At 40.2% G+C, this 15,291-nt stretch overlaps 1 protein-coding gene across 1 annotated transcript in view; it reads left to right on the forward strand.

The window, feature by feature from the left end:
- The window catches only part of stxbp5l (syntaxin binding protein 5L), a 160,931-nt gene that overhangs the window by 130,183 nt on the left and 15,457 nt on the right, over positions 1–15,291 (forward strand). Inside the window, exons 25-26 of the mRNA XM_041807110.1 lie at positions 3,642–3,821; positions 14,724–14,825. Of these exons, the coding sequence (XP_041663044.1) occupies positions 3,642–3,821; positions 14,724–14,825 (282 nt within the window). The remainder of the gene's footprint in view (positions 1–3,641; positions 3,822–14,723; positions 14,826–15,291) is intronic.

Raw genomic sequence — 15,291 nt, forward strand, 5'->3', positions numbered from 1 at the left:
AATATAGCTATAACGTGCACACGAAATACTAATTAATAATATTAATATCATTCCTGGACAGCTGGGTAAGCAGATTGGGCGTATCTTGTCTAAGGTCTAAGGTAGAGGCAGTCGAGGGCTAAAGCTACACGATGGACAAGTAAGCATGATTGAATTTGATTTTAGGCATTCATTCCCAGCCTAGGTTATAGCTATATTGTGGCCACAACTTAATATTTTTTGACCATGTCATGTTTGGGGCTCCGTAGTTTTCAGCATATTTGTGATTAAATAAATATCTCCAACCCCAAATGTTGCTTTTTATGTGCTTTGTTTGAAAATGTAGAGCTTCAATAGTAAACTTTTTCACCAAACTCCTACCCTACCAGTGCGATGTTATTTCAAATATAAACTTCAGACATTTTTAGGAGGCAGAAGTGGAAATTATTGGACTCTGGTATGGTGTATCATGATTTTAGACTGATAATGACACTTTGAAGAAAAAACGAATTAAATTTTTTTTTTTTTTTTTTAGGTTGAATAACGTTATTTTTGCCTAAATGATGCATAGATTTGTTGGCATTTTAATTTAATTTTTTTCTTTGAAAGGGCACAAAAATAGCACATTAAACTGTCTGATAACCCCTCAGCCATCTTTGTTTGGGCTTAGTCCTGGATATTAAACATATCTGGAGACGTGCATGTTTATTCATATAGTAAGAAAATAAAGTGTTTATAGAAAGAAGAAGAAGGAGCAGAAAAGTGTATTTACTGTAGCTACCATTGGTGTGAGTGCAGGTGTGTGTATTTGTGTGTGTATATGCATGCTCACACTCCCAACAGATAAATGCAGTGATGAGTGTTTCTGCTTTTCCTTCTAAATATTCAACTTCACATAAAGAAAACTTTATTTGCTGATTTTTGAAGTTTGAAGTTCCAGTTTTTATCTGTTCTCTAAAGTAGTGTGGCGTATATTTGGAGTGTATGTCTCTGGTTTTAGTTGGACCGTTGGAGTTTCCCTGAAATGATAAAGAGAGCTTGAGTCCATGTGCCAGTGTTTCCTTTGACAAAAGCAGAGGAGACTGAATGGTGTTAGCCTCAGTTTCTAGGGCAGAGTGCAGAAAAAATGTGAAAAGTTTGTAAAATAAACTCTAAAATGTTTTTAAGAATAACATCAGGACGGCTTTGATGCCAGTGATGATCAGGTTACTGGGTTGATGGTGTTGATTTGTCATTAAATAATGGTAAATTTAAATGATAACAAAGCTATAATACCAGTCAGAGCAATCTTCAGCACAGCCAGCCCTTCTCAGTTACTTTAAATGTTTGGTGTTTTTAAAGGAACCCTTCGTGATCAAAAAGTTCATCTTGTTGGATAGATATTTATATCTCTCATAAGTATATTGAACTAAATAACTCACTAAATATCTGCATTTTGAGTAATCAGAGTTTCTAAACTCAAATTACTCACCATGTTTTGGTCCACACTGGTAGTCTGACGTCACTTAGCCCTCTCCGTTCCCATGCAGTAACCGCTGTTTCAGACTCTGCCAGTGTTAGGGCTGCATCTCAGAGACGCTGCACATCTCACACATGGAGAATTTTAAAATTTAATACACTGAATCCAGTCACTTGTAGGGAGGTTTATTGAGGTAAAACTTGGGAGGAATGACAGAGCTTTGTCAGCAGGGAGACAAACGCAGCAAACTCCTGTCTGGTGTGAAAGCTGTGATGGCAGAAAAACATACTGCCAGTCTGGAAAAACAACTACGTAGAAATGGCGAGGAGCACTCTAGCTACGTGACATCAGACTACCAGTGTGGACCAAAAAATGGCGGCCTCCTGGTGAGTTTATGAGCTCAGATTTACTCAAAATGCAGATATCTAGTCAGTTTTTTAGTTCAATATACATTTGAGAGATGCAGATATCTATCCAACAAGATGAACTTGTCTGATCATGCAGGGTTCATTTTAAGATTTTAAATATTTTTTTCTATGGCTTTATCAGAGCCATTTCTGCTATGTAGGGCTGGGCATTACATTGATTCAATCAATTATTTTTGTTTGTTTTTTTGGGGGGGAAAATCAAGATTTGCTGTTCAACTTTACTGCAGAAATGCCAATAGTAAAAGCTACTATAAGAAGCTTTAATTTTATGTTAATTCAGGCATCACTGTAAACAAAATGATGTATTTTTTTCTTACATATTGCTCACATGTAACCACAGTATTCTCAGACTAAGAAAGACATCCTGATGAGTTTTAGTAATCATGTTTTTACCAGTAGAAATTGATATTAAAATTAGTTTTGGTCTGCTTACCAACATTTTTATCTGACTCTGGAGCTGTGGCAGAGATGACGAGAAACCATATACAAATAGAGAAATGCAGGGGCGTAGCTAGGGATTTAGGGCCCCTAGAAAGACTATTACACAGAGCCTCCTTTAAATAGCTCGCCGAGCAACAAATGCTGCATCATTTTTACAAATATCTATCCATTCAGATTCATTTTTCGAACCATGATCTCCCAGTTTATGAGCAATATTTTTACTATGGTCAAATTCAATTTACTTGCATTATTTTGCAGTGCTAGGCTACACTGTTTGGACATTTTTAAGAGAGGAGCAGGGCCCCTCCAGTATTGTATTTTACTCTATTTGATACAGTCTACTGGCTGACTCATTTACTTACTTTTGATTCATTAATGACAATAATTACTAAGAAAAAATAAATAAAAACACATTTTTCAATGCAAGCTTCTCAAGGGCCCCTCCCTCCTGTGGGTCTGGGTAATCAGTGCCCCCCGTGCTACGCCCATGCAGAAATGATCAATATTCCTCTGATGGTCTTGTTTACATGCATAGATCATGGAGAGACATTGGCATCATTTCAGTGTGTTTTTGAAGCAGATTAAAACTTTCAGAGCCTGAGTGTGAATGTAAATAAGCCTCCATAGTGCTCTTTTAAAGACACATTTACAGCTCCCACTTTGACCTTTTAAAGGGACATTCAGCTAAAAAAAAAACATCGATTAAAAGTGTAAATCAAGTTTGGTGTGAAAAAAATCAGATTTCATTTTTAACCATCTGGCCCAGCCCTACTGCTATGAGACCTGCGATAAAAACAGGTTTTGCTGTAAAAAGATATTTTGATTGATCTAAAAGGGGAAAACGGCTAAGATGAATCTGAGTTTATACCAAATCTCAGACTGGATGAAAGTGCACTCCTAACGTGCCTCTGCATTTCTGCCTCTCCTTGCTGTTTTTCCCTGTCTCTGATTCTTCCTCAGATCACTATCAGCCCTGTTTCATTCACTCTTGCTTTCCCCTCTTCCTTGCTACCATCTCTCTCCTTTACAGTCTGATTTTCAACATCAGCTTGGTCCTATAACACTGCATATATATCCATCTTCAGAGGTCACATAGTATAATAGAAAGATATATAACAGGAAAAGCTTTTCCTCTCAATAAAGTCTGCATTAAAACATTTTTAAGAGTTAAAATCTCAAATCCTGTGTAAAAACTCAATTAATTATGTAAAGTGCTGAAAAGAGAACCATCTAGCTGATTATTACACTATGTGACATTGGAAGATGGATAAGAATATGTCTCAAAGATTTTTTCCCTCTTTGTGTTGTTTGCTAATGCTTTGCCATTGTTACAGATCATGTCAATGGACATTGCACTAGCCCCACATCCCAGCCCTGCTCGGCGGGGAAGCCTCGCGTCCCAATGGGTCCTGAGGGGCCACGGCTTACCCGCAGAGGCCCCGGCCGACCACCCTTCCGCAAGGCCCAGTCCGCTGCTTGCATGGAGATCTCTTTGCCTGTGTCCCACACTGAAGGTGTGTGCTTGTCTCCCCAACCTCATTAACCTCCTTAGCCTCTAACATAATAAGATAACCCTACTTACCAACAAGTGCATGCCATCTTCTCATCCTCAGCGGTAAGTGAACTTATCTAGGGCTAAACTAAGTCAACGGAAAGCAAACGCATGTCTCCGCTAGTTGACAGCAGAACACCTGCTTGCATGTTTCAGTTACCAGGACTGGGCAGCAGTGAACAGTTTGCAGATACCCTCTTTAAAAACATCCATAACTGTCTGATCCATAAACCCCTGTGTCAAATGTTGCATAAAGAAGATGGCAGCTGTAACGGGACACGAGGTCTGTGAAACTTTGGATTTCATTGAATTATAAAAACATGGTCTGCAGCAGCCAAATACATCTGCTAGCATCTACTGTCATTTAAGTCATATGCAATATTAAAGAAATGTTTCAAAAACTTCTGCTATGACTGCTGAAGATTCACAATGACTGCATTCTGTTCATGAGCGGTGTTTGTTAGGCCTAAGCCAACCCTAAACATACAACTGGGCAATTACAGGAGCAATGCAGAACCTTAAATCCTTAAAGCAGAACTGATGTGTTTGCAATGAAAATCTCAATGTTTTCCCCAACCAGGTAAAGCTCTCTGCCTTTTCACTGTCCTTTACAGTCATAGATTTTAAAAATAAAGTATGTACTGTTACTGTCAGAGCACATGTAAGATTTCTGTGTAGTGTTGCAACATCTCTGACAGCCACCGTCCCAGGTTTTCTCACTGATACAAGATATGAGAAGGTAGAACAAGATGACTATTTTGATATGCACTCTGACTCTTTACTTTCTCTTTAGTAAATCAGACGTTTATTTTCATTTTAATTTTAGTTTTAGTCTTTAAATGAAATGCATTTTAGTTTTAGTCACATTTTAGCTATTTCTATCCTTTCTAGTTTTAGTAGACAAAAACTCAAAACATTTTAGTCTAGTTTCAGTCCATAAAAAGTCCTCACATTTTAGTCTTTACTTTTAGTCCAAGCATTTATTTTCTTGCCTGAGTCTGGTACCAAATCATGGTAGTGTGTTCTCTGCACTCTACCAAACCTGGGGTCCCTGCTTTCTACAGCTGAGAGGCAGAAGAGCTACAGATGCATTGTTTTTTGACAGATTTACCCACAGTGGAAAAATATCACAGATTTTGAATGTCTGTTGAAAACTAAATTACATTTTAGTCTATATTTAGTCATTCTGACAAAAACTAACGAAGTTTTAGTCATCACAGATCTACTTTTGTTAGTTTTGGTCTAGTTTTTGTCATGGAAACAAAGCCTGTCGACGAATAGTTTTAGTCATAGTTTTAGTCGATGAAACTAACACTGCACCACACCATGTTTAAACGAATTAACTCACCAGGCTGCGTTCATGTTTGTGTGTACGTTTGTTTGCGTCTAATAGAAAGGAAGTGTGTGTGTGAGAATGTTTCTGTCTATGTGTGTTTCAACGGTTGTTTTATCTGGTCTGATGCAATTAGTAATGTTGAATCCCCTCTAAAGACATTTTTAGAAGCATCATTCTCCTTTAAAAAACAAATAACAGCTTGAAGGTTGGATTACCACTTTTCAGTTTATTCATCACAAGTGACAGCCAAAGCTACAATAAAAAATGATTTTGGTATCAAGTAATGACCTAAATTGGACCACTGATATTGCATTGAAAGATATTCACCTCAAATCTGTGACAAACATGGCTCTTGTCAGACTAAATTATCAACATTTTATAGAGTGCCATTAATGAAATCACAGTTCATCTGTCCCTGACAGGGAATCCTACATAAACAGAACCCTTTCTCTCAGAAAGAATGAAACATACTAGCTTTTATTAACCTTGCAAAGCAGATGGATATGCCCGTTTCCTTGTTCACTGGTGAATCCATCTTGCAAAGCTCCCATCTGAACCGTTTGGGCCCGGTTAGAAAGTGACAGGACCAATCAGCGACAAGGGGCAATACTTTCAGGCACAGCAGAGTCGTGACATTAACAAGCAGCAGCGGGAGCTGGTGCAGTTATGGCGTACGAGCTTAGTGTGGATGCTGCTAAAGCGCCAGTTTTGTGAGAACTTGATGACATTTCTTTGTTAATAGAAGAACAAAGAACAGCAGTGAGTTTTCTTTTCAAAAACGACAAAAGTCGACATGGTTCACGTTAATCCTCGGTAGCTGCGCACCTTGCTATGTCACATGTTTTGTCGCTCTGATTAAAGGTGTGACAGACAGAGAGATCATCCAATCACCCTCGGAGTTTTTTCAAATCCCCTGCCCTTTCCAAAATGCTTAGCATTGAAGGTTATTTAGATGGATATGTGAAACAAATCCATGTAAGCTTTTATGGCAGTGGGACTTGTGACTTCCTCTCGTCATGTTGGACATTTTATGCACGACCCCTGCGTTAGATTTGTGTAGAAAAAGCCACTGCCAAATTCTGTGAGCCAAACTTTGCTGCTCCTTTTACTTTAATCCACATGTCTGTGTGGTTTTCTGAGGGTGGTGGATTAATAAAAGTAAGGATGGCAGGCGCTGGCCTGAGAGACTGCAGGTTGTAGAAGTAGATAATTTATAAAAACTGAGCAGAAATGATGATTGGCCCTAGAGGCTTAGACGTTGATAAGCACTGCTGTGCTTTAGTTTGAAATGTGGTTTGTGAAAAATGTACGTTTCCACCTAAGCTGGTCACTTCCATATTTTGTCAAAAGCGTAAAGTGTAAGTGAACTCTGCTCACTTCAGGATTTTAAAAATGCACAGAAAGTGAGCAGTTTGGTACTGAGAGGAGGAAGGAGACGGATGTTTTTTTGTTGTTTCTTTTTTAAAAAGACAGGGTTTTCCAGATGAGGCAGGAGTAACAGTGACTCCCTTTGCCAGAGAGTGACTCTGAGTCCCTACAGTACTGCTGCCTCAGTGATCTTTTGAGGTGGAGGATTTTTGATCCTCAGTCAGGAGAGCCACGTCCATTATCTGAGAGGGGGCATGGTTAAAGCCACAGACACAGAAACAGCTCGTTCTGAGCAGGGCTGAAAAAGAGGGGTGTATAGACCTGCAAAAATCCAATACTGGAGTGTTTTTCAGCAACAAACTTCACAGGCATGTTTTGGGGACCTCTGAGAACAATATACACTTATCTTAAATGGGTAAAATACACTATATTGCCAAAAGTATTCACTCACCTGCCTTGACTCGCATATGAACTTAAATGACGTCCCATTCTTAATCCATAGGGTTTAATATGACGTCAGTCCGCCCTCTGCAGCTATAACAGCTTCAACTCTACTGGGAAAGCTTTCCACAAGGTTTAGGAGTGTGTTTATGGGAATTTTTAACCATTCTTCCAGAAGCCCATTTGTGAGGTCACACACTGATGTTAGACAAAAAGGCCTGGCTCTCAGTCTCTGCTCTAATTCATCCCAAAGGTGTTTTATCGGGTTGAGGTCAGGACTCTGTGCAGGCCAGTAGAGTTCATCCACACCAAACTCTCTCATCCATGTCTTTATGGACCTTGCTTTGTGCACTGGTGCACAGTCATGTTGGAACAGGAAGGGGCCATCCCCAAACTGTTCCCACAAAGTTGGGAGCATGGAATTGTCCAAAATCTCTTGGTATGCTGAAGCATTCAGAGTTCCTTTCACTGGAACAAGTACCGTTCTCCTGGCAACTGCCAAGCCCGGACTGGTCCATCAGATTGCCAGATGGAGAAGTGCAAATCCTTCACTCCAGAGAACGCGTCTCCACTGCTCAAGAGTCCAGTGGCGGCATGCTTTACACCACTGCATCCGATGTTTTGCACTGCACTTGGTGATGTATGGGTTGGACGCATCTGCTCGGCCATGGAAACCCATTCCATGAAGCTCTCTACCACTGTTCTTGAGCTAGTCTGAAGGCCACATGAAGTTTGGAGGTCTGTAGCGATCGACTCTTTGACTTTGTGGCTGAGTTGCTGTCATTCCCAATCGCTTCCACTTTGCTATAATACCACTGACAGTTGACTGTGGAATATTAAGAAACGAGGAAATTTCACCACTGGACTTGTTGCACGGGTGGCATCCTATCACAGTACCACGCTGGAATTCACTGAGCTCCTGAGAGCGAGCTATTCTTTCACAAATGTTTGTAGAAACAGTCTGCATGCCTAGGTGCTTGATTTTATACACCTGTGGCCATGGAAGTGATTGGAACACCTGATTTCTATTATTTGGATGGGTGAGTGAATACTTTTGGCAATATAGTGTATGTGACCGTTAATGAAGTACTGATACATAAATATATACTCTAAAGGACTGAAATGGGTGTTATGCTGATTCTCAGGCATCTTCCCTCCTCTCTGTACATGAACATGCTAACTGGAGAATAAAATGCATTAACCCACACTAAATCAATCATAAACATGTGTTTTTATGTGTTTTTGTGCATAGTTTTTGTTTGGAGTATGCACAGTTAACACATAAAATGCATACTTACTACTGATACAGTGAGGGATAATGAAGTTTACAGGCTAATCTTTTACATGCAGGAATTATTATCATAAAAACATAAATGTGTGTGCACACTGCCGTGGCCATTTTAAAATGCTTTTGTCTAAACAGCCTAGCCAACGTCTCCATGAGAATCAACACTGCATCTGTTCCCAAAATGCCACAGTACTGCATCGCCCCTGCACACACATCACACAACAGGAACACACACAGTGTTCCAGGGTTTTACAGGCTGAAGAAAGAGTGTGTTCCTTGTGACATTATATATATTTTACCTTTGACTGACAACCATTTATCAGTTCAGGCACAGTTTTAGGTTTAAACCAACATGCATATGTGAAATATTAATACCAAATAATAAACTAGAAAGATGCAGTGCAGCTGCTGTGCAACAGTTGACCTTTTTACACCAATTCAGCAATTAGATTCATGCTGCCGTCTCTATTACCCTCATTATACCGCAGTGACCTGGAGCCAGAGGAAGGCAGTTTTTCATTAGCATAAAGTTAATGTTTTATTAAAGCTTCTACCAGGGCTACAGCAAAATGATCAACCAGACGCTTTTACACTGTTGATTTTTGGCATTTTTAATCATTGGTAATATCCATGGGAAACCTACTGGCAGACTTTTTGAGCTATTTTCAATCTAGTTGTTTTTTAGCATGCCATTCGTTGGTATGAACAAAAGCTGAGTATGCATTGTTACTCAGACTCATCAGTCTAGCGAGGAGTTGTCAATTTGTTACAGAATCCATGTTTGCTTTAAAAAGCCCTCAGCTCAAATTTAACTATCTGTTAAAAAGAACTTTTTCAACAGCAGACAACGTCACTAAGTAACAGAAGTACAGAGAAAGTCATCTATAAGGAGCTCTGAGACTTCAGAAGAATGCAGCTTTATTTTGAAAGGATAGTCCTCTTATATCTTTGTGTTTCCCGCTTTCAGACGCGCTCACAAACCTGGGAGATTTTGCTCTAATTTTGACCCCTTAGTGCAGCGTCCTATGACAACTGGGATCTGTGTTTGATCCTTTGTCCAGTTCTGACCTTGTAGATTCCTAACATGTATTTCTAAGACACACTGTCAGTATTATTATTTTTAGATAAAACTGTGTAATGACTCGTTTTTTTACAGTCTTTTCTGATCAAAATCTCCATTTTGCACCGATGCTGTTTCACAAACTCAGAGGCACTTTCTTTGAATTTCTCTGAGCTCTTCTCTAACCGTCTGCTTCCCTCAGCAAACTGTTCCATTAGTCACCCACCTTTTGTGCTCTTGTTTATCTGTTGCACTGGGTTACCACAGTGAAAAACCAGCAGGATCACTGGAATAATTAAAGGTCATCAAGCAGTGCGAGATGGGGCAGATGCTAATGAGGTCTACATGCCAGGAAAAGAGTCAGGGGAGGGAGATGGCAGGGGAGGCCAGGCTGAATGTACAGGTCGCATTTCCATAGCTCCCATCTCAGTTAGGCGGCTCACTTATAAATATTAAAGATACACTCTAGGAGACTGTTTGGTTTGTGTTTACACATGGTGAAGTTGAAAGCATAGGTTTATGTTTATCGCTAAATTTGATTGTGAGTGTAGAGTGAAGGGTTGTTGGTGTCTCCCTGCTGTACACTCCTATGAACAAAAAAAAAAAAAAAAAAATTCTACCAACTAACATTTTCTCATTGTTTTTACATATTTAGACAGTTATTTTTGTGCATAAAGTACTAAGAGGGGGTTTCCAGGTGTCCGCCCATTTTTTCCAACACTGTCAGATACATGTGCTTCAGAATATCTGTCCCTCATCCCCTCCCTCACACTGCTTTGCTAGCCCCCTGGCACCCTCAGGGCCCTCTAGGGGTCCCTGTGTCCTGTCAGAGTACCACTGTGCCTGACTTTCATTAGTCAGCACCCCACTGACTCTCTTACTCGGTGTAAACACACCCCATCATCACATTGCAAAACTGAGCTGCTGCTCAAAATAAGAGAAGATTTTTCTTTGCAGTTGCCAGTGGCATCGCTTATGCTCCTTTTTATGAATGCTACAGCCGTCACTGCCCACATGCTCACAGGTCAGGGTATCAAAGTGTCATTTATTCTGAAAAGGCATTTGACCGTATGGAAATCGGTATGGAAATAAAAAAACATGCTATCATGAAAAAAGGACGCCATTTTTCCTTTTCTGGTACCACGAGGAAACAAAATCAGAAAAAATTTTTGAATTTTGTTTAATTTCCTTTCCTTTTTGGTTTTACAATAAGACAGTAAAGAAGCTACAAGGGACGTCACATGACCTGGAAGTAAATGTAAACTTTCCAAAGTAAAAGCCTGAGCAAGAGAATAGTGATGGATAGATGGATGGATGATAGATGGATAGATGGATGGATGGATGGATGATAGATGGATGGATGGATGGATGGATGATAGATGGATGGATGGATGGATGGATGATAGATGGATAGATGGATAGATGGATGGATGGATGGATGATAGATGGATGGATGGATGGATGGATGATAGATGGATAGATGGATGGATGGATGGATGATGGATGGATGGATGGATGATAGATGGATGGATGGATGATAGATGGATGGATGGATGATAGATGGATGGATGGATGGATGATAGATGGATGGATGGATGGATGATAGATGGATAGATGGATGGATGGATGGATGATAGATGGATGGATGGATGATAGATGGATGGATGGATGATAGATGGATGGATGGATGGATGATAGATGGATGGATGGATGATGGATGGATGGATGATAGATGGATGGATGGATGGATGGATGATAGATGGATAGATGGATGGATGGATGGAAGATGGATGGATGGATGGATGATGGATGGATGGATGATAGATGGATGGATGGATGGATGGATGGATGATAGATGGATAGATGGATGGATGGATGGAAGATGGATGGATGGATGGATGATAGATGGATGGATAGATGGATGATAGATGGATGGATGGATGATAGATGGATGGATGGATGGATGATAGATGGATGGATGGATGGATGATAGATGGATGGATGGATGGATGATGGATGGATGGATGATAGATGGATAGATGGATGGATGGATGGATGATAGATGGATGGATGGATGGATGATAGATGGATGGATGGATGGATGATAGATGGATGGATGATAGATGGATGGATGGATGGATGGATGATAGATGGATGGATGGATGGAAGATGGATGGATGGATGGATGATAGATGGATGGATGGATGGATGATAGATGGATGGATGGATGGATGATAGATGGATGGATGGATGATGGATGGATGGATGATAGATGGATAGATGGATGGATGGATGGAAGATGGATGGATGGATGGATGATAGATGGATGGATGGATGGATGATAGATGGATGGATGGATGATGGATGGATGGATGATAGATGGATAGATGGATGGATGATAGATGGATGGATGGATGGATGATAGATGGATAGATGGATGGATGGATGGATGGATGGATGATAGATGGATGGATGGATGGATGGATGATAGATGGATGGATGGATGGATGATAGATGGATGGATGGATGGATGATAGATGGATAGATGGATGGATGGATGGATGGATGGATGATAGATGGATGGATGGATGGATGATAGATGGATGGATGGATGGATGATAGATGGATGGATGGATGGATGATAGATGGATGGATGGATGGATGATAGATGGATAGATGGATGGATGGATGGATGATAGATGGATGGATGGATGGATGATAGATGGATGGATGGATGGATGATAGATGGATGGATGGATGGATGATAGATGGATGGATGGATGGATGATAGATGGATAGATGGATGGATGGATGGATGGATGGATGATAGATGGATGGATGGATGGATGGATGATAGATGGATGGATAGTTATTGAATTTAAGTTATTTTACATTATGTTGTGGTAAAGAATGCTGAAAACCATTATAAAACAAATGTCTCATACATTCCTTCAGTCCTACTTCTATGTTAACTTTATTTTGGACTTTTTGTATGAGGTTGAGAGAGGTGCTAATCCAACTTTGCAGCCCTGTTAAGGAGTGTAGATTTTAGATTTATTGATTTCATGAAGAGTTAAGGTAAATATTTACAGTTTCAGAAATAATTATTTATTTCCACACATACAGAACATCTTTAACTGTTGGTTTCAAAAGATGAAGTCCAGCCAAAGGGAGCATCTTTAAATCACTAGCAGATGCAGGCACTCATCTCTTAGATCTGTCTGTCCGTCCTTACTCAGGCTTTTATTTTGAAAAGTTTACACAGACTTCCAGGTCATGTGACCGTCCCTTTTGGCTTCTTTACTGTCTTATTGTAAAACAACAAAAGGAAAAGACATGAAACAAAATTCCACCGTTTTTTCAGAGTTGGTTTCCTCGTTTTACCGTTTTAATTCAAAAACAAAAAAGGAAAAAAAATGGTGTCAATTACTCGTTTTATGGTTCTTGTCCAGAAACGAAAAACGAGTGAATCTGGCAGTTTTCTTGATTTCCATACGGTGAAATACCCTTTCAAAATAAATTAAACTTTGGTACCCTGATCCTAAAAGTCTGCTACTTAGGGTTGATGCTAGAGTTTATCCACTAGAGCAGTGGTTCTCAACCTTGGGGTCAGGACCCCCTTTGGCACTGAGTCATCAGCTGTCTCAAAAAAAACCTAAGAATATATTTTAAATTACACTGTTGCCACTTCACACCAATTTTACAACCCCCCCTTTTTTGTAGCACTTTTTAACACTAATTTTGCGAGTTTTAGAAAATTTCTGCCAATTTTTGTCCATTTTAAACTCTTTCCATCACTTTTTTCTGCCTTTTTTGCCACTCCTAAATCAATTCTTGCCACTTTCTGCCTACTCTTGCCTCTGTTGACCCATTATTGCCTCTATTGATCACTTTTTACATCACTTTTTTGCCCATTTTACCACAGTTAACCCATTTTTGCTACTTAATGTCCAATTTTTGTCCCATTCCACCTAATTTCCACACATTTTTTGCACTTAAAAACCATTTCAGACACTTTCTGATCTCCTCTTCCCATTTTTTGTACCAGTTTTTGTCACTTTAACCCAAATATATTCTTTAGAAATCTAATTTCACCACCTTTTCTGCCATTTTTGCCATTATTAACTCATTTTAGCCATTTTTAACCCATTTTTATTATGTTTCTAAAAAAAGTTATTTTCATTTAAGAAGGGTATTCACTTCACGAGTGAATAAATAAAGATATTTGTTTCTTTGGTAAGAGTGGTTATTGTTCAGGTCAAATATAAAATATGGTTTTCACAACTTAACTTCATAATGGACCATGGTTTTGCTGACCTTCATGGGCCCCCAGTTTGGCTGGGTCCCAGAGACCTCCCCATGTATCCCCCCTTATGGACGGCGTAGTCTGCACTATTCTTGAATATTCACGGCTGTGTTCAACCACCTCCAGGTCCAGTGGGGGTCCCTGGTCTCTGGCGCCTTTATTTTGGGGGTTTGCGGACTGAAAAGGTTGAGAACCACTGCACTAGAGGTCACAGTCATACATAGACCTCCATTTCTTCTTTGTTGCTGCTGTCTGTCCTCTGCCCAGCTGTTCTGTTGTAGTTGTCTGACTGTCTGTGCCCAGGTGAGCTAACATCATAGATACGTCCGTAGTTTCTCACAACTCACTCAATATTAACCGACATCTCCTCAGGAAAGTTGATTTCAGTTCTCTTATTTGTTGCGTTTTGCTGCTTGTGTTGAACCGTAGGCCAATTTGCTCAACACTGCCCTTGCAGTTACAGATGGTATTGCAACATTTGAGCCGTATCTGTAAGGTTTGAGAGAACATGCAGAAATACAGATGAAAAATAGAGATATATGAGCCGTAGAGCGCATTTATGTTAGTGTTGTATTAAAATGGCTCTTCATTTGACTCTAAATATGTTTGCACTTGCAGCAGAACCACGTCAGCATTGTCAGGATGTAGACTGTTGTCCTGTTGGTGCCTTTAGAAGAGCAGCACAGTCACTCTGAAATGCATAATGGGATGATGCTTTTAAGAACAGTAAAGTATAAACCACTACTCTTGCATTCAGGTTTAGTTTCGCTGAAATGTTGAGAGAGAAGATGGATATGTGAGTAAAGGTTATCAAGCCTCTAGAAACGTGGGCACGCTGCCTTTTTTGGTCCCGTTCTCTTTATCTGCCTCTGTTTGTGTCTGAAACAATCTCTCCACACTCAGGTGCATATTTTCTCTCTTTTCCTCTCTGTCACTCTGGTACTGTCGTCCATTTGTACGTCTGTTATGACCGCGTGGTTGCCCTCGTGTGTGTGTGTGTGTGTGTGTTTCTTTGGGCACTGGTGTGCTCTTTTAAATGGGGTTCGTGTTGTGGGGCACAAGTAGGTTATGCATCCAGGAGGGCAATGCTTCAGCAGTTACATGGAGTCACTATGTACTCCCATGATGAGCACCACACCAGCGCCCCCTACTGCTGGAGTGACAGAGGTAAGGGGGCTTTGGCCACAGACACACCAACTGCTGATTTTTATACATTTGTCCGTCAACCTGTCAGTCAGTCTGTCAGTCTGTCCCGAGGCGCTGTTTTTGTCTGCAAAGACTGTATGCATAGAAGTCCTTGCCCTTAGAATGTGATGGGATGATGACGTATTTGGAGCAAATCTCAGTGTCAGCCTCGTTTTGCAGACAGCAGACGGGCTACTGCATGCCCTGAGAAAGCTATAAATGATGGAATTGTTTCTGGAAATGTGTGAATATTTATTTAATGGCTCTAATGCTTCTATAAATTGCATATTTGACATCTGTCTTTCTATTCTTACTATTATATTACTCCAGCCTGAAATGAGAACACCAGGCGGCCTGCTCCTCAGAATGCACTGCACTCAGTGTAAGATCAGGCTTGGAATGCAGAACTGCACATTGCCTGGCTCTGAATAATTTAGAAAGGCCGCAA

The sequence above is a fragment of the Cheilinus undulatus genome, linkage group 15, assembly GCF_018320785.1.
Source record: "Cheilinus undulatus linkage group 15, ASM1832078v1, whole genome shotgun sequence".
Classification (NCBI taxonomy): domain Eukaryota; kingdom Metazoa; phylum Chordata; class Actinopteri; order Labriformes; family Labridae; genus Cheilinus; species Cheilinus undulatus.